Source organism: Drosophila miranda, assembly GCF_003369915.1.
Source record: "Drosophila miranda strain MSH22 chromosome Y unlocalized genomic scaffold, D.miranda_PacBio2.1 Contig_Y2_pilon, whole genome shotgun sequence".
Taxonomy (NCBI): Eukaryota; Metazoa; Arthropoda; class Insecta; order Diptera; family Drosophilidae; genus Drosophila; species Drosophila miranda.
In genome coordinates this window covers 24858388-24885650 of record NW_022881614.1, presented here as the reverse complement: position 1 = coordinate 24885650, position 27263 = coordinate 24858388, and the positions used below count along the sequence as shown (strand labels likewise).

The window sequence follows — 27263 nt, the reverse complement described above, 5'->3', positions numbered from 1 at the left end:
CCGAGTCGATTGAGCCCTGTCTGTCTGTCCGTCTGTCCGTCCGTCCGTCTGTCCGTCCGTCCGTCCCCTTCAGCGCCTAGTGCTCAAAGACTATAAGAGCTAGAGCAACGATGTTTTGGATCCAGACTTCTGTGATATGTCACTGCTACAAAAATATTTCAAAACTTCGCCCCGCCCACTTCCGCCCCCACAAAGGACGAAAATCTGTGGCATCTACATTTTTAAAGATACGATAAAACCAAAAACGCAGAATCGTAGAGGATGACTATATGTTCTAGAGTGTAAAATCTCAACCAGATCGTATAATTATTATAGCCAGAATCAAGAAAACAATTTCATTCTTTCTCGCTCTGTCTCTCTCTAACACACAGGTTTCATAGTCGGTTTTGCCAATTGCAAAATATGAGTTCAAGGATCTCAGAACCTATAAGAGCCAGAGCAAACAAATTTGGTATCCACACTCCTGTGATATCGGACCTTGACCGTTTCGTGTCCAAATTTCGCCACACCCCCTTCCGCCCCCGCAAAGGACGAAAATCTGGGGCATCCACAAATCTCAGAGACTATTAAGGCTAGAGTAACCCAATTTGGTATCCGCACTTCTGTTAGATCTCACTATAAAACTTATTTCTCAGAATTTCGCCCCACCCCCTTCCGCACCACAAAGGACGAAAATCTGTTGCATCCACAATATTGCACATTCGAGAAAACTAAAAACGCAGAATCATAGATAATGACCATATCTATTAGATTGCTGAATCTGGATCAGATCGGATCATTTTTGTAGCCAAAAGGAACAAATCAATTTGCAGTGGCTACGCAGCCCCCGACGTCACGCTCAGACTGATTTTCTGTCTCTCTCGCACGCACTCTTTGTCGTGTCGTTCAATATTAGCGGCGTCTGCCGGAGAGAGCCATACTGACTTAGTATCGGGTATAACTGTAGAGTTGCGGTGTCCGCAGCAACTCACAACGTTCCACCTCGTTTTTATTCGTTTTTCGCAGAACATCTTGAAAGATGCTCGACAACAAATATAAAAATTCATAGATATGCGTATAAGAATATTGTGATTTTTAAATATACATATACTATATACGACCAGAGGAATAATGTAAAATATTTAGCTCTTAGTTGTAATATTTACTCTAATTGTACATACGATACCAGCCGAATACACGAGACGATTCTAAAACTAAATCAGAGTATTAAGATCCCTTGAATTGTACAAAGTGTAAAGTTTGTTGCTGAGTACGTTCCCTATGCGTCGTTCGGTGTGAAGGGGCTGTGGTCCATTACAGCGCTTGATCTTTAAATCAGCTAGGGACTGCACAGCCGTAGGATCATTGGAAAAGTGGTCCAACAGTTTCTTGGGACAGGGATATTGAGATATGATGGATTCTCGAGCGTGACCAGCGGCAACCGATTTAGATGCTGCTGCCATAGACGTCCATAGCCATTGCCCTGCTCGACGCGGACGCACTGCTTCTTGTCGTTGGCCAAGTACTTCTTAAAGAACCCCAAATATTCATCGCGTTGATTTTTAAACGGGGCTTCGGCAATTGCCTTTGTATAGCGTCGGAGCAGGCACAACAGCTCTTGGCTCTCAGGACTTGCCAGCTGCTCAACGTGAAGGTGCTGCAGCACTTGGGGCTCGATCAATCCACTCGGATCCTGACTACCCGACTTGTGCTTACTGTGGCGCAGTTTCGGCAACGCCACCGTATATTGGCAGTCGGGAAATGCAACCTGCAACTTGTGGCCCAAGCAGGCTCTTTGATCCTTCTGAGAGTGATGCTAATTTGCTTCGGTTATCCAGTGGAGGACGTGGTTCTCCATTTTCCAGGCTTCGCCCAGGCCAGAACCGCTACTTCCTGAAACTATTGTGTGCTGGCCAATACTGCGCTCCCAGATGATGCAGTTTTTGATGGGCAACATGCGAATTTCATACTTCAGATCGGCGGAGTTTATTCGCTGCAAAAGCTCCTGTCCAACCGGAATGTCCACGAAACCCGCGTCTATAACCATACGCACATATTTCTGGCTTTCTCCTGGTTTGATTCGCTTTTGTTGCTCCCGTATCACTTGCTTTTGTAACTCGTCTAATTTACTCGACATTTTTTACAAACAATTTGCGCCATTTTAAGCAAGATTTGGAAAACGATAGTTATCATCGATACGAAATTTCATTGCGATTGTTTTGTTCCGTGCGCGTTTTGGCTAACGTGCTTCACTTTTGGTATTATTATTGGTATTTTTTTCGCGATTTAACTCAAGTTTTTATCTTGTTTAAATAAATGGAGTTTAAGCGTGTATTTGATCGACAAATTTTCGGTTACACTGTTCTCATTGAAAGCAACGCACCAGGGTGACCGTTTCTGGTACTCTGGTTTCTACTTTTCGGCATTTCTTGTTGTTTGTTTCATCAATCTATTAAATTTCATTTTCAACGGTATATAGAAAGTATATTTACGGTATATTTTTAAAACATATTTTGGTATATTTCTGTGGGTCGATATTTTAACGATAAGTCCGATAAACACACTGCAAGGCACGCCACACGTGTTTTTTTTATTTACTGCGAAATTTATTGAATTTTCTCACCAAAATTTATCTCATGTACACCATCAACGAAAGCGGCAACCGCGTCTACACTTTGAATGTAAATGAAAAGTTCTCCAGCTTTTCTAGTATGTTATGTTATATATATGTTTCGTTGATATTGCAGAAACGCACTGAAGATGGTCGTCCGACCTTGTCGGCCCATCCAGCCCGTTTCTCTCCGGAAGATAAGTACTCCCGCCAGCGCATTACCATAAAGAAGCGCTTTAGTCTGCTGCTCACACAGAAGCCTGAGCCCGTGTCTTAAGACAGAGCAGAGTTGAATTTTAATTAGGGTACATGTGTATTTACAAATAATAAGTTACAAAATTTTCAATGAACTAAACAAATCGCTTTTAAATACGTCGTTTTAACCCTGCCGTGTAGTCAAACAGTTGGGGATTACGAAATTCTCCGCGCATATCCAGCACGTAGTAAAGAGTCCTGTCCTTCACCTTGATTGGCAGTTGTACCCTGGCCATTTCACGGGACTCTTGCGCTGAGATGCATTTAAGTGGGACAGTCATGATACGGTTCCGGTTAAAGGGTCCGTAGGTAACAAAGGAGATACTCTGACCGCCCTTGTGCAGGATGAGAAAGCGCACGGAACGAAGTGTGAACATCCAAACCGCAAACAGAATTCCGTATCCTATAAATTTATAAAGACATAATTTGCTTCGAACCACATTATCTGTTTCAAATATGAACCAAACAAAAAGCAGCAAGCAGTGATGCCATAACTGTACTTGTTGTCGCCAAGATTTATGCGCTGAAACCACTTCAGCTCCTCTCCTGGCTTCTCCACCACTGGCGCATCCTTCAGCGTTGTAAACGCAAAATGGGAAAGATAGGTCCAGAAAAAGTTCAGCATCTTGTAGAACTTTGGATTCTCATATTTAAAGAGGATTAAGTCCTTTGGTACGCTTGTGCTCACATCAAACGGCGCAGCGCGAGTGGAATAGTTTTTAATTGCGCCAGGTTTTGTTAACCACGTACGGAACTGTTAGTCGAAAACATGGCAGGCTGTGTCGTGTCAAAAAACTAGCACCTTTTCTTAGGGCTAAAGTTTATGAGATTACTCATTTTGATTGATATTTCTGGGATTTGATTGGCATTTATTATAAAACAAAATAACCTACAAACAGATGTTTATGTTTTCATGCGAACGAACCGGAACTTGTTTCATACCATAGCTTCAGGGGAGCAGTGGTTGGTGTCTACGCGAGCCGAGTGAACTATCAATTTTAAATACTGATTCGTTTTATTAATGTTATATAAAGTCAACATTCATAGCTAAAAAAAAAATACATGTTCGTCGTACTTTCCTCACTGATTGATCAGAATTGAGTTTCTTGCATTGTCTATTACTTCGCTTAGTAAAAATGGTTCCTTTTGTTGGTACTTTTCCACCCCTAGAAGCGAACAGATGTTTTGTTTCGGATAAGGTGAAAGTACTTTTGAGCTAGTAATGGTTGAACTGGTTCTTTTCCTCCTCTTTTGTTGTTGCTACTCCGATTTGGTCACTGTTCCAGCGAGAAGCGGCATCTGCTATCGGGACGCGGATTCTCCTTGCGGATTTGTAAACAAATCTGTTAAAAAAAACTGTTAACGAGACTTAAAATATTGAATATCAGCCTGAGAAAGCTTGGGTCATCGTAAAATTTGCCTTATAACAACTATAATCCAGTTAATAAACACGTTTATCGGGTCTAAGAAGGTAAGTGCTTATTTTTCTTGAGACTATTATATTTTAAAGTTGTTTTAACTTGTGTACCAGTATTGGCTCTAGAATATAAGCTACTAATTTGCTGGTTTATTGGAATTACACTTTGTGTGATCCAATTTGGATTGGTTTCGTTTGTCGTCACCATTCCCAAATCATTTGTTTGTGTGTTTCAGAGTTGTAAGGCAGTTTCGTTTTGGATATGTTGATATGTATATAGTATCAAATCAGATCTATCTTTTCGAACGATTATGTTGAAAAATCGACATGTGCCCTTGGCATAAGCACCTGTTCCCAACAGCTTAACAATAGCCATTAAGCACATATATATCTGTTGAGCTGTCTGACCTATTGCAGTCGACAACCCTGCTCCACAATATGGTCACAATTATATATTTACATATAAACGTATATGATTTTCCATTATATTTAATATATCACAACCAGAGTTGCAGACCTGGCAACCATGCAAACATTAATATGTTTAATAGATGAATAAAAATGTGCCCCTTTTGCTTTTACTTTTGGCTGAAGCTAGTTTGGTTGAGTTTTATTTTTCGCGCTTTGGCAATGTTATCTTAGATCTTTATAAAGAATGCTATGAAGATTACATGCATGTCCTCAGATCTCTAGAATTTTCGGGAACGTAGATATTTTTCAACCTAACCTCACTTTGTACCAAAATCGATACGTAACCTAAAAAGAATGTGAACGCGTTGCAAAATTGCACACACACACACAGACATTCTGATATACACACGAGCTCACACACACACAATTGCTTAAGCGGGCGTAATCTTGAGTGTGAGCGAAACAGATATAATGAACATAACGCCCAAGCGGGTCCAGACCGAGCCATAGATGAAATTCCGATTCTTAAAGCCAATTGTCCAGTTTGGCTTTTTTCGTTTTATGCAAAGATGCACAGATGTTTTTATCTATGTATGTTAGTATCTGTTTGCTTGTGCAAACACTTATGAGTAAATCAAATACTATTCGCGGAGAACGGGATATTCTCATATTGTTAGGGAATAGGAATGGGATCATACGCATCCAACTCCCCTGGTAGGACCATAGAGTTAGAGTTACAAGATTCCACAAGAAAATATGGCTATCCTCGCCACAATTTGTTTTTTCGTTGGTCTGGGCTGTTGCTTTTCCACTCTGCTGCTGTATCTTTCGGTTCGTTCTAACAACAATTTTGTCGTTTTGTGTTCGGCGCTACGCGAACTTTATTCAATTATATGTACATGCATACATACATACATATAGCTGCATATATGTATATATGTATTCTCTTATTCTATCGTACTCTCTTCACCATACTCTCTCGCTCTCATTCCATCTCGCTCACTCTCTCACTCTTCAACTCTATTCTAAACCGGTATCCTGACATGGTCCTAACCATGATGCAATTATACAAGGTGGTCTCGTCGGTAAAAGTTAGTCCCTTAAGGTATGCTAGCAATAAGTGCGAGTGAAGGGCACATAGTATAGTGAGTGTGAGTGAGACGGTATATGTTGATGTTGATTAACCCTTAACAGGCCCGTGGGTTTTAAAATTTTAAAATAAAATGATTTTACTGATATATTAATATTTAAATTTTATGCAGCCATTAATAATTTTTCTTCAACATTTTTAGTTATATTAAAATGTTCTTTTACATAATATATAAAGATTAATTCTAATTCTGTGGTATTTTTTTATATGCTTTTTATAATTTTGTTGTTGTCGGGACATAAGGGGTAAGAATATATCAAAAAATTCGTCCGTGAACAACCTTCATCATCAACAAGCAAGCATGCACTGACGATAAGGGACAACACGAACGAACTTCGGCTTCCGACGAGACCACCTTGTATAATTGCATCATGGTCCTAACTGCATTAAAAAGCCTAGATTCCAACCCCACCCCACCCCTCCCGCTTTTCTATTATGACGCCTAGTTTTACAAACAAAGCTATGTATGTATGTTTGTATACTTTTTAATTTTTGCCCCGGTAATTGGTATTTAGTGTTTAATAATCTTTGAATTCGGAACTAAAAGAAATACTAAATATATTTATTTAATTTACGCTCCCCCCTACATTTCAAGCACCAAATCATACGGTCGTCCCGCTCTCGCAGACTATTCTCACATTTTACCCTCCCACTCGCACACACTCAAGCGCATCTGTTTGTAAAAACGCGGCGCTACCTTTGCCATTATTTTACGTTTGCTTTTTCTTTGCGCTGTTATCAAATCGGTGCGGGGTTCACTCGTCAACCAACGAAGATCCCTGGTCAATTTAAAAAACCCCCTTACCATTACCCCGTACGACCATCCAGTGGGGCAACGACGTCATGAACGAGACTGCCAACTTGCTATGACGAAACCCGTAAAACATCGTTTGCGAGGTGCTGTAGACTCTAGGACATTTTGATGTGCAACTGTGGCCAGACTTCTTTGCTGCCCTACAAAATCAGCACAGACATAGACATATGTACATTATGTACGGCTGGAAATAAGCGTAAGGGCTTTAAGATGGATGTTAAAGTGATTTCCATTGTAGAATTACTATCGTGTCTTATCGTCCCACTTTGACACGCCCTCTTTCCCTAGACCACCGACCTACATACTGCTGTACGTGCTCTTTTCCTCTCTCGCCGCTTTCAGACGAAACTATTCTCTCTTGCGCTGGTTTGACGTTCGGTACGGCGCTGTGTTTCAGTGCTGCCGTGAACTCGGCGAGTTCAACAATTCAAGCCGTCCAAGTTTTCTTATAATAAGTAAGTCACCTCAAACAATATTTCGATACAAATGTAAATATATGTATAATGTGCAGGCACAGTTTTCTGACATAACATAACCTCACTTTTGTTAGTATTATAGCGACGATTCGGAAAAAGTTTTCCTTTACGTCCCGTCCCATCCCACACATTGTGGATGTTTCGCCTTTCCTCCAGTTTCCTTCATTTATCTTCCTTTCTCTTCTTTTTGCACGCCGTTTCCCTTTCTTTGCTTTGTTTCTTTCTGCTGCAATCCCTTCGTTGTTGTTGCGCCGACAAGCGAACGACGACCGACCGCTCGGAACAAGCAACAACAACACATGGTTTGTTTGATAGATACACATCGAAACCGAAATAGCGCAAAGCGTCAGGCAGAAAGCTGGTGGTCTTGAGTTATATTTCTGGTTTGGAGTTTGGATTTTTGGGATCAGTGGTTTAGATAGTGTTACTATCTATTATTAGGAGATAAAAAAACAATAATTAAAAATCCCTTAGCAGCCTTGTCTCGCCGAAATATGGTGGGTCTTCCCCGGGCTGGATGGGTGTTCCAGGGTTTGTCCCTTGGACGTTAGTAGGCCTAACTTTGGAAGACATGAGACATGCTTTGTAAACCCAATTCTAGACCTTTGCACCAATCAAGCCGAAAGTTCGCAAAGCTCGCACAAGCTTTTCCCTCAAAGCTTTTAATGCTTTAAGGTTATTAATTTACGAGGAATCATTCCTTTGGTGAACCATTTCATCCGGTTCTCAGTTAATGACATTCCTTTTTTTAAATTGTTTTACAGTTCAATGCTTTGCAACCAGAAAAAATAAACGCCATAATAAAATGATGGAAGTAAGCCAGAACGTGGAATTAGAAGAACTGTCAATCATGGGAGCAATCCCCGAGGAACTCATTGATAATAACAGCCCCAGTGGTAAGTGAAAATAAAATATAAATAAAAAAAATAATCTTTTTTATGCCATAAATTGTTACAGAAATCGGCAATGGATCGGGACGATCGTCCAGGGAAGACGAAGATTTCAATGAATTGACTAATGGCGGAGAAACAATAGCAATCGCCTGTCTTAAGACAACAGATGGCTTGAAAGAAAAACGAAACGCTGGAAATGACTTGGACGAGTTGCTGGATAAAATCAGTTCAATTGTGGATTGTCCCAAGGATTCTTCAGTTTCTAACCCAGAGGCTGCGCCAGAACCCGAGGCGGCATTCGTCGAAGAGCCAGCAGACGATTGCGATAAGGAAAAGGAAAGCAGCCCTGTGGTCGAAAAGGAAAACACAGCTGACACAAAAGAAGAAGGCAAAAAAGCCGGAGCGGGTGAAAGCAGCGTGACGCGCGAATCGGAGAAAACTGAAGCTAAAGCTAGTGCGAAAGAGATCGAATATAATGTGAAAGCAAAGGAGGATTTTGAAGAGCCCAAGAACTCCGCTGAAGCTGAAAGCTATGTGGAAAAAGTGGTAGACAACAAAGAAGATTCCGAGACAGGGGAGGAAATTAAAGAAGAAGCACCACATGTGAAAAAACCTGGGGAGAAAACCAATGGAGATAGTTCTGCAGCCGAGATCAAGGAAAAGCTAAGCCAATCCACGGATGATATTTTTCTGGATGCTCTGGATAGCATAACGAGTTCAGATGATTTTGATGCCACCAGTTCCCAGGACTTGAAGAAGTCGCAGACATCCGACGAGAAAACCGCTGAGGCTTCCAAGGATAAAGTCATTTCTCGTGAAAGTCCCACTTATGCTCTAGATGACATTTCCTCAGATGAGGAAATTCTCAAAGATAGGACCCCTGGTAAGGATCCCTCAACTGTACAAGTCATCGATTTAGATTCTTCGGAGGAGTGTATTGTTTGCGAGGACGACCTAACAGATAACAAAGAAACAGTTGCCGATCTAGCTGAAGATCAGAAAAAGGTTGAAGATGAGATTACTGAAGATAAGGCCAAGGAGACCCTAGAAAATACCAACTCATTTGAGCCAATGGACACTGACGCAGCAGCTAAAAAGATAGCTGCCTCAGAAGATACCCAGAAGCCAAAGGATAAAGCTCAGACGGAGGAAACAATGGATACCACGAGTACCACTGATGTGATCGCAGTGGAAGTAACAGGAGAAACCCTCAAAGATGCTGGCAAAGAGACGGAAAAGGAAGGAAATGCAAAGGAAGACACAACTAGTGAAAATAAAAAGGAGCCAACGACTAATGGTGTTACAGATAGCGAACTAGAGATCCCACCCAAGACATTGTCATATGGGAAGGACATGGAATTGGAATTGTACAAGGGAAAAAAATCCCCTGAAGGAGCTTTCAAAGATGCAGACTCGGATGACGAAGTCATCTTCTTTGAACCTATTGAAAAGCCCAAGGATGCAGAAGATCCTGCGGAGGTAAAGGAAATTAAATCAGATGTGACTAACAATATGGAAAACGACATCGTTTTGGTATCCGAGGACGAAGAGGAGGAGCTACCTCCAAAGAAACCCCAAGATAAGGGAACCCAGGGTTGCGAAAAAAAGTCCTCCTGCCCCACTCCAGATGACATACCAATAGAGTCCACTGAAAGCAAAGAACTGCAAGCGGACAATTCCGACAATGCATGCGATCAGTTCGAGAAGCAGAAGCTGAAACCACACAATAACATAAAGACCACTGCCACGGAAGACGGGGACAGAAACTCGAGCAGCAATCTGTTGTGTCCCGCTGAAGCTGTCGAACCAGTTGAGCCGAACAATGTGGAGGCTAGCACCGTGGAGAAAACCAATTCTGATGTGGAGTCAGAGACGAAAGCTGATGCAGATGTGGGTGCGGAGCCAAAGCAGTCTCGACTGTCCACCGATGGTAGCGAGACCGAACCCATTTCCACTGTGGCCAAGCGTAGCCACGATTCCTTAGACGCCAGCCCCGCGGAAAAGGAAGGAAACGAAGGCATTCCCAGTAAGAAGCTCAGGACTGATGATTTCGATTCAAGTAGCTCTAATGATGGCACACTTCAAATTGATTTGGATGTACAGGACAAAGAGGTGGACTGCGAGTTGGTTAAGAAGGAAGAGCCAGTAAATACAAAGGAACAAAAGGAGCTTAAATTGCAGCTGAAACCAGAGCCAGAGCGCAAAATAGACGTTAAGCCTCTGCGCCTTGAGTTCCTTAAGAGCTTTCGCAAGAGCTTTGACAACTTGACCCGCCATCATCTGGAAGAATTCGTCCTCCAGAAGGTCGTGGAGGGTATGATGGTGAAAAGCGAGTTCGCGGAAATCCGCTGCCAGCTGGACAAGTATGAGAAGACGCTTGCCATCTATCGTCGCAGGCTTGCCGAAGTATCCAAACAGTACCTCGACCTGGACACGGTGCACAAGCGGGTGCTGAAGGATCTGGAGACCAAGAATGCACATTTCACGGCACCGGTAAGAATTACACGAGCTGTTGGACTGCAAGTAGGCATTCCTTTTAAGGTCATGAAGCCGAGTGCAGCACCCAGTGCTGTAGATCAGGCACTTGCTGCAGGCAGCATGTTGGCGCCTCCTAGTAGCAATCCTTCGAAGGCGAGCACAGCTCCTATGCGTTCGCCGTTGCAGTCGATGCGGGCAGCTAGCTCGGTCGCGAGTTCAAATGCGCAGCAGCAACAGCAACAACAACAAAATCATCAAAAGCAGAACCAGCAGCAGCAACTGCCAACGCAACGCTCCTCCGTTTCCTACAATCAGACTCCTGCCTCGACTGCCTCTACTGCTGCGCCTCCTGTACGCAGGGGATGCATGCGGAAGATTACCCCACAGCGACCTGTGCCAGGAAACGTATTGCCAGGAGCCCAGGTGAACAACCAGACCACAATAAGTCGCTTACAGACCTCTGCCCCTGGACCTCAAAGGCTTATGCATGCCTCAAAGCACACAGGAAGCACTGCATCGGCGGCTGCAATGCGGAACAGTGGTCCATATACAACCCAAAAGCAACAATATCAAGCGTAAGTCATTCGATTACCAAGTTTGCTCCTGTAATATATGCTCTTCTAATTCCTCGCAGAACCCGCCCTGTTCCTGGTCCCAATTCGGTCAAGCAGGGGCCAAAATGTGCAACAAATGTGCGCTCAATGGGTCCTAAGGGAGCTAGTATGGTTTCTGTACCCATTTCCTCAACCAGCAGTGGAGGACCAGGTGGCAGTGCCGTCAATTATGGCCAACCCAACCTGGCTCCGGCCAAGCCGAAGGAGAAGGCCGTAATTGATCTCACAGATGAAGACGATGCTGCGGCAGCTATGGCGGCTTCAGCTAATGCTGCAGAGGGCCACGCACATTCACGGCAATCATCCAACATGGCCGTGAAGAGGAATTCTCTGGGGGCAACAGTGTCTGAGACAAGAGCCTCGGGATCAGGTCGTACACTTGCTAGTGGAAATGCTGTGAGATTGTCGCCCCTGCAAATGACGAGAGCCAATGCCAGACAAATAGTCACCAATAATGGTGTAGGTGAGTGCATTTAATTGATTCCACGATCGTTGGCTGACTCGCTTTGACGTCTTCACCAGGTCAGCGCCATTCCCTTGGATCGAATGTGACGATGCAGATACGGTCGGAGAATACGCCGCCTGCCGCCACTCGATTAAGGTACTCGCATCCAGCGCCGCTGCCATCATCGCCTGCACAGCCCTTCAATCCCGCCTGGAAACTTCCGCCGTCGCGGCCTCTCATACGCATCAGCCTGATGGATACAGGCATTGTCATCTCCTGGAATCTGGAGGATGCGAGTAGTAAATATGCCGAATGCGTAACGTATCAGATTTTTGCGTACCAAGAGACACTACATGAGCGCAGCACCGACTCCTGGAGGCACGTGGGCGATGTCAAAGCCATGCTGTTGCCCATGGCCGTCACGCTCAACCAGTTTCAAGAGAACCAACGCTACTATTTCGCTGTGCGTGGCGTCGACGCTCATCAGCGCTTCGGATCGTTCAGCGTACCCAAAACCTGGTCGTAATCGGGATCATATTTTTTTTATTTACCTATAGTCCATAGCTATAATGTAATTTAATTTATTTATGGTGGCATTTCAGCTTCTTTTAAAATTGTAATTCCCACATTTATATCTGCATCGGGCCTATCCGATGATGTTAAAAATAGCCTGAATAATTAGCTCATATTTAAGCGCCCATTTCTCAATGTCAAGATACAATTTAACAGTCGTGTAAAACGATAAGTAGCTACTCAAATCCCATCCCGAGGAAATTGCGTTTTTCGGATGACGTTTATCTTGCCATAAGGCCGGCCTAAGGTTTTTTTTTTTTTAAATTGTATATTCATGATATTATTTAATTTAGTTGTTCCCGATAACTAAGTTCTAAACTTAGATGAAATATTACAAACATTGAATAAATACTAAAAGAGCAAAACTTCGATCGAGAAAAGAACTTAAGGTACGTTTTATGTTTGTATCCAAAAATACTGGTATCACACAAAGGTATTTTGTTTTGTTTTTGTTTTTCAAAACTGATTCGGCGTTTAGTGCAGTCTGTCCTTAAGTCTCTGCTTAAGTTTTCCATTTGTACATATTTTGTTGGTGATTTGAACAGGCTACAGCACTTTCCATATACTATACGTCAGCATATATAAATACTTTCGAGTAAAATAGTTTTAGTCTTACTTTCGAAACGCGCAGAAGGACGATAGTACGCGCTGTCAATATTCACATTTTTTTCCGTTTTTCCTTGAACGACCCATAACCATATATGTACATATTTTGTAGTCTAACCATACAACGAATACGTTGCAAGCGAACTTTCTGCAAGAGGAACCAGGGTCTTCGTCTCCGGTGTTTAATGCATTCGGCATCCGGTGGCATCACGTTCAGCTCATGACGCGGCGCAATCGTTTGTGTTGCTTAAGACACAAACAAAATTGTATGTGATTGTAATTATACCCGATACTCAAAATGAGTATTGGGGTATATTAGATTTGTGGTAAAAGCGGATGTGTGTAACGTCCAGAAGGAATCGTTTCCGAACCCATAAAGTATATATAGTCTTGATCAGCATCAAAAGCCGAGTCGATTGAGCCCTGTCTGTCTGTCTGTCTGTCCGTCCGTCCGTCCGTCCGTCCGTCCGTCTGTCCGACCCCTTCAGCGCCTAGTGCTCAAAGACTATAAGAGCTAGAGCAACGATGTTTTGGATCCAGACTTCTGTGATATGTCACTGCTACAAAAATATTTCAAAACTTCGCCCCGCCCACTTCCGCCCCCACAAAGGGCGAAAATCTGTGGCATCCAATATACGAAGATACGAGAAAACTAAAAACGCAGAATCGTAGAGGATAACTATATCTTCTAGAGTGCAAAATCTCAACCAGATCGTATAATTATTATAGCCAGAATCAAGAAAACAATTTCATTCTTTCTCGCTCTGTCTCTCTCTAACACACAGGTTTCATGGTCGGTTTTGCCAATTGCAAAATATGAGCTCAAGGATCTCAGAACCTATAAAAGCCAGAGCAACCAAATTTGGTATCCACACTCCTGTGATATCGGGACCTTGACCGTTTTGTGTCCAAATTTCGCCACACCCCCTTCCGCCCCCGCAAAGGACGAAAATCTGGGACATCCACAAATCTCAGAGACTATTAGGCTAGAGTAACCAAATTTGGTATCCGCACTTCTGTTAGATCTCACTATAAAACGTATATCTCAGAATTTCGCCCCACCCCCTTCGGCCCCCACAAAGAACGAAAATCTGTTGCATCCACAATATTGAGGATACGAGAAAACTAAAAACGCAGAATCATAGATAATGATCATATATATCAGATTGCTGAAACTGGATCAGATCAGATCATTTTTATAGCCAAAAGGAACAAATCAATTTGCACTGGCTACGCAGCACCCGACGTCACGCTCAGACTGATTTTCTGTCTCTCTCCTTGTCGTGTCGTTTAATATTAGCGGCGTCTGCCGGAGGAGAGCCATACTGACTTAGTATCGGGTATTCTGCCTCGCAGAATCGTAGAGGATAACTATATCTTCTAGAGTGCAAAATCTCAACCAGATCGTATAATTATTATAGCCAGAATCAAGAAAACAATTTCATTCTTTCTCGCTCTATCTCTCTCTAACACACAGGTTTCATGGTCGGTTTTGCCAATTGCAAAATATGAGCTCAAGGATCTCAGAACCTATAAAAGCCAGAGCAACCAAATTTGGTATCCACACTCCTGTGATATCGGCACCTTGACCGTTTTGTGTCCAAATTTCGCCACACTCCCTTCCGCCCCCGCAAAGGACGAAAATCTGGGACATCCACAAATCTCAGAGACTATTAGGCTAGAGTAACCAAATTTGGTATCCGCACTTCTGTTAGATCTCACTATAAAACGTATATCTCAGAATTTCGCCCCACCCCCTTCGGCCCCCACAATATTGCACATTCGAGAAAACTAAAAACGCAGAATCATAGATAATGACCATATCTATCAGATTGCTGAATCTGGATCAGATCGGATAATTTTTGTAGCCAAAAGCAAGAAATCAATTTGCAGTGGCTACGCAGCGCCCGACGTCACGCTCAGACTGATTTTCTGTCTCTCTCGCACGCATTCTTTGTCGTGTCCTTTAATATTAGCGGCGTCTGCCGGAGGAGAGCCATACTGACTAAGTATCGGGTATCCGCAGCAACTCACAACGTTCCCCCTCGTTCTTATTTAATTTTCAGCGCTTATGTTTATTTATGTTTATGTTCTCTTGTGGTTCCAAACTATTTTAATGCATACTCGTGTTTCGCTTCTACACATTTCTGTTTCACTTGAGGAAACATATTGTAAAGCATGCGTGGGTGCACACGTATTCTCACATTCTGCATGTGTAGGTTTCAATATTGCAAGCAATGCAGTTAGTTTTACAATCTTGCGACCTAGAAGGGTCTCAAGTCTCGATCTAAGTTGTGCGTCGGCAAAGACTGTGTATTTGTGTCTAGAAAGTTACCGGACCGAAAATTACTTAATTTCTACGCGTTTGTACCGGGCCCGAGTAGGTAGGCAGCGGGCCGCGGTCAGAGATGAAGCTTAAAGATATGTAGCTTAAAAGACGAGGGGGAACGTTGTGAGTTGCTGCGGAGACCGCAACTCTACAGTTATACCCGATACTAAGTCAGTATGGCTCTCCTCCGGCAGACGCCGCTAATATTAAACGACACGACAAGGAGTGCGTGCGAGAGAGACAGAAAATCAGTCTGAGCTAGACGTCGGGTGCTGCGTAGCCAGTGCAAATTGATTTGTTCCTTTTGGCTATAAAAATGATCTGATCTGATCCAGTTTCAGCAATCTGATATATATGATCATTATCTATGATTCTGCGTTTTTAGTTTTCTCGTATCCTCAATATTGTGGATGCAACAGATTTTCGTTCTTTGTGGGGGCGGAAGGGGGTGGGGCAAAATTTTGAGATATACGTTTTATAGTGAGATCTAACAGGAGTGCGGATACTAAATTTGGTTACTCTAGCCTTAATAGTCTCTGAGATTTGTGAATATCCCCAGATTTTCATCCTTTGCGGGGGCGGAAGGTGGTGTGGCGAAATTTTGAAACAAACTCGTCTCGGTCCGATATATTAGGAGTGTGGATACCAAATTTGGTTGCTCTAGCTATTATAGTCTCTGAGATCTAGGCGCTAATGTTTTACTCTAAGCAAAGACGGCTATGCTACGTGTGTGTTAGAGAGAGACAGGGCGAGAAAAAATGAAATTGTTTTCTTGATTCTGGCTATAATAATTATACGATCTGGTTCAGATTTTGCACTCTAGAAGATATAGTCATCTTCTACGATTCTGCGTTTTTGGTTTTATCGTATCTTTAAAAATGTGGATGCCACAGATTTTCGTCCTTTGTGGGGGCGGAAGTGGGCGGGGCAAAGTTTTGAAATATTCTTGTAGCAGTGACATATCACAGAAGTCTGGATCGAAAACATCGTTGCTCTCGCTCTTATAGTCTTTGAGCACTAGGCGCTGAAGGGGACGGACAGACGGACAGACGGACGGACGGACAGACGGACAGACAGACATGGCTCAATCGACTCGGCAATTGATGCTGATCAAGAATATATATACTTAATGGGGTCGGAAACGATTCCTTTTGGACGTTACACACATCCACTTTTACCACAAATCTAATATACCCCAATACTCATTTTGAGTATCGGGTATAATAATTGAAGTACCGGTAACCCGAACGCCCGTGCCACGAAGCGTCAAATGAAAATTGAAACGGAATTTTTTCCTGATGCAATATCTTGGTATTGTCTTTGATACAATCCATAAATACATATATATAAATATGTATATCGCCGTGCATTCGTACTGCCCATCTATTTTTCCCTACTCACCTATGCGAAAGAAAGATGCCGCTATTTCGTGATCACCGCAAGATATGGTGGTTTTCCACCAGACTTCAGTCGAATCAACAATGGGTATTCCGCTTTGAACCATTCGCTAGTGCGAGGTCATCGAACATAAATTTGCTGTGTCATGACCAAGCACCGTATTTTGGTTTTGCCTTTTGCGACTGAATTGTGTATTTGTTGTTGGATTCTGGCACCGACTCAGCCTACCAGGGGATTGAGGAATAGACGAAGACAACAGCGGGGACGAGGTCAGGGACGAAGCATAGGAGAAATAGCGTGAATATAAACATAACTATGGTCAACTATGGAGTGTGACATATGTACTTCAATTGCCAGATACCAAATATATTCTTTGAGTATTGGCGATAACAGTCCTTATCGGCGAAGCACGCATCGAGCATTCCTCGTCATGCACCCGACATGTATGCTGCTTTTGAAGCATTTGAAGCATTGGCGTATAATCGCATCCGACCTGCGGCACCTGCCTGGGTCAGTATCCCTCGGCACAGCACAGCACACATCCACTCATTGAGTCTAGCGCTAGTGGCGGAATGGGCCAGTGAAGGACGAGTGCAATCGATGACTTATAAAATATACACAGATGCTCGCCCATTTGCGTGAGTGTGCCGTCCGGTTTGGGGGTCACTTGGGTAAGTGCCCATCGCCATTGGCCCCAATAGTACCCAAAGTGAAGGCTGTTGTCGGGAGTGGGGGTAGTCGTGGTGCATGTAAAGTGATTTTGCCTCTACCCTGGCTTCCGCTTGCACTTGACATTGGCTTTGGAACTGGGCTTGTCGCGACTTTTTTGCTCATTCATGCGAGGCAGCAGTACGGCGGAGAGAAAGATGCACGGAACAGCGAGAGACAGAGAGTGGCAGGATTGGCCTGGTAGTGGCATAATCGTCTCTACGCTCCATCCCCAACCGCCTGTCCGTGCCCGTGCCACGTGACGTGCTGTGGGGACTTTGAACAGCAGCCAAAAACCTTGACATTAGTTCGTCGGGGCACACAGTACTTATACCAGTCCGGGCAAGGATACGACGGATACGATACGTACTTGTGCCAGTGTGAGTGGCTGGGCTTCAGTCTTCCGTGGCAGCCTTACGCTATCCGTGAACCACCAGGCCAACAGTACGGTTAATTCCAATCAGAGTACCCTCAGCTCTGTGTGGGCCATCAATTATTCGACAGGTATTTATTGAAACAACTGTATTCTGTATGATCCATTCACCACAATCGAATTGAAGTCGTTGTCGTTGCCTCTCTTCTGCCTGCTGCCCGCATAATAACAAAACGAGGTGGAACGTTGTGAGTTGCTGCGGACACCGCAACTCTACAGTTATACCCGATACTAAGTCAGTATGGCTCTCCTGCGGCAGACGCCGCTAATATTGAACCACACGACAAAGAGTGCGTGCGAGAGAGACAGAAAATCAGTCTGAGCGTGACGTCGGGCGCTGCGTAGCCACTGAAAATTGATTTCTTGCTTTTGGCTACAAAAATGATCCGATCTGATCCAGATTCAGCAATCTGATAGATATGGTCGTTATCTATGATTCTGCGTTTTTAGTTTTCTTGAATGTGCAATATTGTGGATGCAACAGATTTTCGTCCTTTGTGGGGGCGAAAGGGGGTGGGGCGAAATTCTGAGATATACGTTTTATAGTGAGATCTAACAGAAGTGCGGATACCAAATTTTGTTACTCTAGCCTAATAGTCTCTGAGATTTGTGGATGCCCCAGATTTTCGTCCTTTGCGGGGGCGGAAGGGGGTGTGGCGAAATTTGGACACGAAACGGTCAAGGTCCGATATCACAGGAGTGTGGATACCAAATTTGGTTGCTCTGGCTCTTATAGGTTCTGAGATCCTTGAACTCATATTTTGCAATTGACAAAACCGACCATGAAACCTGAGTGTTAGAGAGAGACAGAGCGAGAAAGAATGAAATTGTTTTCTTGATTCTGGCTATAATCATTATACGATCTGGTTCAGATTTTGCACTGTAGAAGATATAGTCATCCTCACCGATTCTGCGTTTTTGGTTTTATCGTATCTTTAAAAATGTGGATGCCACAGATTTTCGTCCTTTGTGGGGGCGGAAGTGGGCGGGGCGAAGTTTTGAAATATTTTTGTAGCAGTGACATATCACAGAAGTCTGGATCCAAAACATCGTTGCTATTGCTCGTATAGTCTTTGAGCACTAGACGCTGAAGGGGACGGACGGACGGACGGACGGACGGACGGACGGACGGACAGACAGGGCTCAATCGACTCGGCTATTGATGCTGATCAAGAATATATATACTTAATGGGGTCGGAAACGATTCCTTTTGGACGTTACACACATCCACTTTTACCACAAATCTAATATACCCCAATACTCATTTTGAGTATCGGGTATAAAAAACACAGATGTTCCGTCAGTCAGCAGGTCGCTCTCTCTCTCTCTCTCTCTCTCTCTCTCTGTCTCTCTCTCACTCTGCGCAGACGCTGCCTCGCAGCACGGCAACACTGGCCCCAGAACCGTTAGTCGAGTCCTCCTCTAGCTTCATACGCTTGCGGAACGCGCCTCTTAACGGTTGTGTCGACCCGGCAAAGAGTGAAGCGGTCGACGGTCTAACGGTTCAAGCGTGCAACTTCCGGCGGCATATAAACAGCTGTGCGTGGTTATCATAAAGGAACAGGCTCGAGCGCTGTTTGACAGCTTCAAGCCAGATTCTAAGAAACGAAAATAAATTGTTGAAAATAACTCTGTGCCGTGGATAGGATCGGTAAACCGAAATTAATGTAAATAATTAAAATACCAAGTGCTTTCTAACTAAAGTTATTCGCAAATATTCGCATTTCCTATTCGATGACAGACTGAATATCGATTACGAAGAGTCGATTTGTCGAAACTGAATATCGATTACGAAGAGTCGTTTTGCCGAAACGTTTTGTAAGTGCCTCAAGCTAACTGTTTCCCCTCCCCACCACACAATCGGCCAGCTAGGCCGTTCCGTCCCTTGGATTTATTGTGCTCTACATTCCCTTCTTGGCTCTGTGTGTGTGTGTGTTTATGTATGTTAATTAAATTACCGTTATGTGTGCTTACCACAGCACACACAAAGAACAACACTCACACAAAAAAAGCAGACATATACCCCAGTAATTATACAAAAATAAAACCGAACCATCAAGACGCTCTATTCGGAAGGCCGAAGTTTATATACCCTCGATTTTGATGGCTTTGGCTAAGGCTTTGAGCAGACAACAGAAAACCTTGTATAGGTCGCCTCTTTGGCAGCTCTACACCGAGGCTCATCAAAAGTTATTTCTTGGAAAGTAATCGTTGAACCACGATAGTTCTTATAAATAGATTGGGCATGGATTTGTTTTTCATTTCTATATTAATCCGACTTAAATTGGACTGCCCTGCAAGGGTATAAGAACACACATACAAAAAAGAACGAGGGGGCACGTTGTGAGTTGCTGCGGAGACCGCAACTCTACATTTATACCCGATACTTAGTCAGTATGGCTCTCCTCCGGCAGACGCCGCTAATATTAAACGACACGACAAAGAGTGCGTGCGAGAGAGACAGAAAATCAGTCTGAGCGTGACGTCGGCCGCTGCGTAGTCACTGAAAATTGATTTCTTGCTTTTGGCTACAAAAATTATCCGATCTGATCCATATTCAGCAATCTGATAGATATGGTCATTATCTATGATTCTGCGTTTTTAGTTTTCTTGTATCCTCAATATTGTGGATGCCACAGATTTTCGTCCTTTGTGGGGGCGGAAGTGGGCGGGGCAAAGTTTTGAAATATTTTTGTAGCAGTGACCTATCACAGAAGGCTGGATCCAAGACATCGTTGCTCTAGCTCTTATAGTCTTTGAGCACTAGGCGCTGAAGGGGACGGACAGACGGACGGACGGACAGACGGGCGGACGGACAGACGGACGGACGGACAGACAGACAGGGCTCAATCGACTTGGCTTTTGATGCTGATCAAGAATTTATATACTTTATGGGGTCGGAAACGATTCCTTCTGGACGTTACACACATCCACTTTTACCACAAATCTAATATACCCCAATACTCATTATACCCGATACTCAAAATGAGAATTGCAGAATGCAGAATCATAGATAATGACCATATCTATCAGATTGCTGAATCTGGATCAGATCGGATCATTTTTGTAGCCAAAAACAAGAAATCAATTTGCAGTGGCTACGCAGCGCCCGACGTCACGCTCAGACTGATTTTCTGTCTCTCTCGCACGCATTCTTTGTCGTGTCGTTCAATATTAGCGGCGGCTGCCGGAGGAGAGCCATACTGACTTAGTATCGGGTATAACTGTAGAGTTGCGGTGTCCGCAGCAACTCACAACGTTCCCCCTCGTTTTGAGTATCGGGTATAAAAATACCCAAACAACGAGCACTAAAAATCCATTTCCCATTTTCTTGGTTTTACCTCGCGCTCATTGCATGTTCTGCCCGCCCCGCTCTGCTCTGCCCTGCCCTGCCCTGACTGACACTTGGGGCACATTTCCAGTGTTAACTGGGCTGTGCGTGTGTTTATTACTGAGACTTGGGACATTGGCACGTACTCCCCACCCAGTCGCCGCCGCCCCTACCCTAGTTACAGTTATTAAGCTCCTTATGACAGCTCTCATCAGCCCCTAACAATGCTATAGTTTTTGCTAATGCCACTCTTAAGAGTAGAGCAGAGCACCAGAAGTTGCTCTGAATGAGTCTTTGATGTGGCTCCATTCATACATCATCAAGGACTCTCTCTCTCTCTGTCATATATAGCCATATATATACATAGGTATATGTATATATAGATAGAGGTAAGGGGGAACGTATTTTACAGCCATTTGTAGCTTGTTTATGTTGCTTCCGCGCCACGCCCATCAATTGGATGATAAATGACAAATTGCGGCAATAAAAACGCAGAAGGGCTAGGACAAGTTGCCTTGGAAAAGGTCGGAAAAGTGACACAACTGCGAATTTACAGGTTGCTTTTTATGTTCAATTATGTAGGTTTATAAGGAAATTCGATCTTGTCTCTGATGTTTGCCATGGTATGGGCCTCCACTCCCGCTTCACTTATGAGTATTTCGCCACATTTTCGCACTTTGATCTGTCATTACATTGATGTTGAAAGCTTTTCAGTGTTCTTTTGGCCAATTCCCATTAATTAGAAAAAGTTGGATTCCCCAGAGAGATTGCTGTTGCTGCTGCTGCTAGTTTTTATACCCGATACTCAAAATGAGTATTGGGGTATATTAGATTTTTATACCCGATACTCAAAATGAGTATTGGGGTATATTAGATTTGTGGTAAAAGTGGATGTGTGTAACGTCCAGAAGGAATCGTTTCCGACCCCATAAGGTATATATATTCTTGATCAGCATCAATAGCCGAGTCGATTGAGCCATGTCTGTCTGTCCGTCTGTCTGTCCGTCTGTCCGTCCCCTTCAGCGCCTAGTGCTCAAAGACTATAAGAGCTAGAGCAACGATGTTTTGGATCCAGACTTCTGTGATATGTGACTGCTACAAGAATATTTCAAAACTTTGCCCCGCCCACTTCCGCCCCGCAAAGAGCGAAAATCTGTGGCATCCACAATTTCGACGATACGAGAAAACTAAAAACGCAGAATCGTAGAAGATGACTATATCTTCTAGAGTGCAAATCTGAACCAGATCGTATAATTATTATAGCCAGAATCAAGAAAACAATTTCATTCTTTCTAGCTCTGTCTCTCTCTAACACACAAGTTTCATGGTCGGTTTTGCCAATTGCAAAATATGAGTTCAAGGATCTCAGAACCTATAAGAGCCAGAGCAACCAAATTTGGTATCCACACTCCTGTGATATCGGACATTGACCATTTTGTGTCAAAGTTTCGCCACACCCCCTTCCGCCCCGCAAAGGACGAAAATCTGGGGCATCCACAAATCTCAGAGACTATTAAGGCTAGAGTAACCAAATTTGGTACACACAATCCTTTAAGATGTCACTATAAAACGTATATCTCAAAATTTCGCCCCACCCCCTTCCGACCCCACAAAGAACGAAAATCTGTTGCATCCACAATATTGCACATTCGAGAAAACTTAAAACGCAGAATCATAGATAATGACCATATCTATCAGATTGCTGAATCTGGATCAGAAATCAATTTGCACTGGATACGCAGCGCCCGACGTCACGCTCAGACTGATTTTCTGTCTCTCTCGCACGCACTCTTTGTCGTGTCGTTTAATATTAGCGGCGTCTGCCGGAGGAGAGCAATACCGACTTAGTATCGGGTATAACTGTAGAGTTGCGGTCTCCGCAGCAACTCACAACGTTCCCCCTCGTTCTCCTCTGGTCCTTTGTTCGCTGCAGTTGAGAATTGGCAATGATTGCGATTGGATGGGATACTTTTGGCTGGCACATTCGGGTATCCGTATGCAAATTGCGACGTAATCCTTGCCGAGCGTCGTGTATGGGAGTCCTTCCTAATGATTATCAGCTCTGCATACTAATATCCTCGAATCGGACGGCGACTCCGACTACGGCTACACAGTTCATTGAAACCGAATCGAGTCAAACAAAGTGACAAGCCCCATCCGTTTGCTCCACTGTTTGTTTGTCGCCCTCGCCATCGCCATTGCCATCTCCGTCACTGTTTCTCCTTTCAGTATCTCCACCCACTCTCTACCCACTCATGTGTGTGTGTGTGTGTATCTGTGTGCGCTTAAGTAGCTCAGTATGCGTGCATCTGTGTGGGTTTTGCGATTTCCCTGACGGTCGCCTTTTTTTTCGTTTTTTCTTTGCCTTTTGGTTGCCTCTTTCATACGTCGAACCATTTGTGGCATTGAAAATGTTGTGCGTGAATTCCGAAATGAGTACCTGAAAAAAATGAAATCTCTAGGGATTCTGTGTCACCCATGAATTTTTTGGTGGATTTTGGCAAACTTCTGGCATCAAAAACTTTCGAGTTTTCTGTGGCAGAGCAGCACTTATTTTTTAAGCTGCTTCATCGATGGTTTGGTGTGACTTTCGATTGGAGATCTCTCCTACGCTATTCGGGACGTCCCATACTATAAGAGGAAGATCTGAGATAGAGCATTGGCTGTTAGAGATGTCATAGCGGTTTTTCTACTCACCTACGAGTTCAATACGGGTATACCCTTGTTAGAAAGATACCCACATTTTCTGAGCCACCTTCTCCTTCTATTCTCGTGCTTTTCGTTTGTTTGGCAAGTGCCAACTTCGTCGTCAACGACGCTATTGTTTTTTCCCGACATTTTCCACTCCCCCGTACCCCGTTTCCAACGCGGTTTTTTTTTTTCCTGCCCAAGGGCTGTTTCGGTGTTTTCTCACATTACGTATACGCATTTAGTTCCAATTTTGGCTCCCCTTTTCCTTGGGCTAGCCTCTATTTTGATCGGTTGGAGGGTAAATGTGTGCCGGGAGTGGGCGAGCGGTTGCTTCCGCCTCGAATGCCCGCCTGTGTACATATATTTCCGCTGAAGTCATAATGGGCAACAGCTGATAACACACACACAACCTCTTTCTTCTTCTTCGAGAGAGAGGCGGGAACGGGGCTATAAAACTGCTCTGGTAATGGGCGTTCTTTGGGCTTTGGGTGGATTTTGTTCCTGCTTCAGCTACTGTTAGTGTTCTCGAGTGTTGGAGCATTGTTTTGGCCCTAAATTGGTTGAGTAAACGGCTTAAAATATTGGCTTGAAAGTGAAGCTTAAATGCAAATTGCAGGGTGAGTGGCTCGAAGTCGATTCAAGGGCTAAAGCTTGCGTCTGCAGTTTGCAAAACTCGGCTTAATGATGGGAAACAATTTGCACAGTTTGTTTTTTGTTAAAGCAGTCGCTGAAGGAGTATAAAATATTATAATATTAAATTGAAATTTATTGAAACGGGGAAATCTCTGAATGAGCTATTTTTCAATGTCCGTTTGAACATGAATATCGAGTGAGTGCCCACTCCAGATTCCCCTACGTACTCCCCCCAGGAGCCTGCGAATAGCTCCAAAACTGGCTCGATGCATTGATGGGTTCCAATCCATAAAACTCGACTGAAACAGGCAGAAGAAAATGGGAGTCCATTTAGGGGCGGACTCTGGCGAACAGCGCAGCTGTCGGCTGGCATTAAGAGCTGTTTGAATGGCGAATTATAATTGCATTGGAGCATTGGCTGGGAACTGGACCGGGCTGATTTATGTCGGGAAGAATGCGGGGCACGCGGGTCGTATGATAAAAGACGAATTTGTTTAGCATGGAAATGAAATTACAGAAGTGCTCGAAGCGGGCAAAAGCCCGCAGATACACACACACACACACACTCGCACATTTGCAATATTAATGATGTCTCTGCTTATGTAAATTGAAAGCAGAAAGGAAACCGCAAAAGACCAGAGACGGACAGGGAATCATCTGAATCATCATCATCGTCAGCTATAAAACAGTTTTTATTTATCCACTTTCAGTCGAAACGAAACCACAAAAGAGAAACTCCGCAAAGGGAAATCAGAGCAGACAAAGGATATCGGCATCCACTATAGGGAGATACAATCCAGTTGTGTGTTCGTGTAAAGTATAGGCCAGGCCAAAAAGGACAGCAGCACTTAAGGCATAAATCTCCCAGCTCAATCATCCAGCAGTGCGAGAGAGAGAGAGACAGGTGACACTCGCCTCTGGAAAGAGACAAACGATATAAGTGGCTGCCTGCTGCTTTAAACTGTGACAGAAGGAGGAGCACGAGGCTGGAGCTGGCACCCTTATCATCGTCCTGCATGCTGATTCCGTTTGCCGAGGCTCTGTAAACATGCCACCACACAGACCGCACACCGTCTAGGACATCGGACGTACAAAGGACTAGCAGACAAGGCTCTCAAGGACATTGGTGGATGCCCCAGCACCCAGCACCCAGCCATGGCCAGGTAAGTCAAATTTGACTTTCTCAAAAATGTATTCTGTGGTAATTTATACATTTGTGGTTTGGTTCGATCCTTCGCTTTTGTTTGCCTGCTGCAAAATGTTTCCAGTTCAATGCCGAAGAAAGCCGTGAATGTCCTGAAAGCGGCTTTTGGGATTGGAAAAAAAGCTGTATCGAAGCAGCAGCTATGACCGGCAGGCGAGCCATTTTTATACCCGATACTCAAAATGAGTATTGGGGTATATTAGATTTGTGGTAAAAGTGGATGTGTGTAACGTCCAGAAGGAATCGTTTCCGACCCCATAAAGTATATATATTCTTGATCAGCATCAATAGCCGAGTCGATTGAGCCCTGTCTGTCTGTCCGTCCGTCCGTCCGTCCGTCCGTCCGGCTGTCCGTCCCCTTCAGCGCCTAATGCTCAAAGACTATAAGAGCTAGAGCAACGATGTTTTGGATCCAGACTTCTGTCATATGTCACTGCTACAAAAATATTTCAAAACTTCACCCCGCCCACTTCCGCCCCCACAAAGGACGAAAATCTGTGGCATCCACAATTTTAAAGATATGAGAAAACCAAAAACGTAGAATTGTAGAGAATGACCATATCGTTAAGACTGCGGAATCTGAATTGGATCGTGTTATTATTATAGCCAGCATCAAGAAAACAATTTCATTTTTTCTCGCCCTGTCTCTCTCTAACACACACGTAGCATAGGCGGCTTTGCTTAGAGTAAAACATTAGCGCCTAGATCTCAGAGACTACAAAAGCTAGAGCAACCAAATTTGGTATCCACACTCCTAATATTTCGGACCGAGACGAGTTTGTTTCAAAATTTCGCCACACCCCCTTCCGCCCCCGCAAAACACGAAAATCTGGGGATATTCAAAAATCTCAGAGACTATTAAGGCTAGAGTAACCAAATTTGGTATCCGCACTCCTGTTAGATCTTACTATAAAACGTGTATCTTAAAATTTCACCCCACCCCCTTCCGCCCACACAAAAGACGAAAATCTGTTGCATCCACAATATTGCACATTCGAGAAAACTAAAAACGCAGAATCATAGATACTGACCATATCTATCAGATTGCTGAATCTGGATCAGATCAGATTATTTTTATAGCCAATAGGAACAAATCAATTTGCAGTGGCTACGCAGCGCCCGACGTCACGCTCAGACTGATTTTCTGTCTCTCTCGCACGCAATCTTTGTCGTGTCGTTTAATATTAGCGGCGTCTGCCGGAGGAGAGCCATACTGACTTAGTATCGGGTATAACTGTAGAGTTGCGGTGTCCGCAGCAACTCACAACGTTCCCCCTCGTTCTTTAATGGAATTTTCCACAATCCCACCACAGATACATTTCTGTAGTCGATTTTGTAGCAGAAGTTTGATTTTGTCCAACCGCATTTTGTGCCTGGACTAATTGATGGTCCTGCAGGACATGTCTCGCTTGGTCATTGGCATTTCTGTGGAAATCAAACGAAACCCAAATACCGCAAAACCTGGCCAAGCAGTTTCTGGCTGGAACGGCTTGTTTGATTTGCAAATTGATTAAGTTTAACCAAGGCCAATGCGGTTCGGGCCAAGGCAAAATTCAATCAACGATGCTGTTCCCTGATGCGGAAGACACAGCTGTCGATGATGGCTAATACGCGTGGCGTATGCCCGCTTTACGACTGTTAATAGGTGAGTACTGGTCCCAGCCTTGGCGATTGTCGGGCCTAATTGTAGTCCTTTGACAGTTGGCAGCGCTTAACGGCAATGTGCTGGGGCTTCGACTCGGCAGCAACACAATGGAAAAATTCCAAGCGGATATGGATACATATCCGGCGCGTGCTAAGTACGCACCAGTGAA

General features: G+C 43.9%; 3 protein-coding genes and 2 pseudogenes across 5 annotated transcripts in view; 3 read left to right on the top strand and 2 right to left on the bottom strand.

Moving 5' to 3' along the window:
- Positions 1-962: 962 nt before the first annotated feature.
- Positions 963-2170, bottom strand: LOC117192825 (annotated as a pseudogene).
- A 341-nt stretch (positions 2171-2511) lies between these two features.
- Positions 2512-2940, top strand: LOC117192827 (H/ACA ribonucleoprotein complex subunit 3-like). The gene is made up of 2 exons (XM_033397591.1): positions 2512-2660; positions 2727-2940. Exons 1-2 carry the CDS (start codon positions 2616-2618, stop codon positions 2865-2867), a joined length of 186 nt encoding a protein of 61 aa, XP_033253482.1. The 5' UTR covers positions 2512-2615; the 3' UTR covers positions 2868-2940.
- Positions 2880-3794, bottom strand: LOC117192826 (annotated as a pseudogene).
- Positions 3795-3838: 44 nt separating this feature from the next.
- LOC117192824 (activating transcription factor 7-interacting protein 1-like) lies at positions 3839-12499 on the top strand. 3 transcript variants are annotated; one of them, XM_033397590.1, is made up of 5 exons: positions 3839-4316; positions 7878-8009; positions 8071-11059; positions 11119-11557; positions 11621-11738. In XM_033397590.1, exons 2-5 carry the CDS (start codon positions 7919-7921, stop codon positions 11648-11650), a joined length of 3549 nt encoding a protein of 1182 aa, XP_033253481.1. In that variant the 5' UTR covers positions 3839-4316; positions 7878-7918; the 3' UTR covers positions 11651-11738. The 3 variants fall into 3 exon arrangements, with proteins under 3 accessions (XP_033253481.1, XP_033253479.1, XP_033253480.1); XM_033397588.1 differs by having other exon boundaries at positions 3841-4316; positions 11119-11561; positions 11621-12499; XM_033397589.1 differs by lacking the exon at positions 3839-4316 and adding an exon at positions 7078-7092 and having other exon boundaries at positions 11119-11561; positions 11621-12499.
- Positions 12500-19038: 6539 nt separating this feature from the next.
- Positions 19039-27263, top strand: part of LOC117194005 (la-related protein Larp4B-like) — a 177098-nt gene continuing 168873 nt past the window's right edge. Inside the window, exons 1-2 of the mRNA XM_033398640.1 lie at positions 19039-19408; positions 24956-25408. The gene's annotated coding sequence lies outside the window, so the exon portion shown is untranslated. The remainder of the gene's footprint in view (positions 19409-24955; positions 25409-27263) is intronic.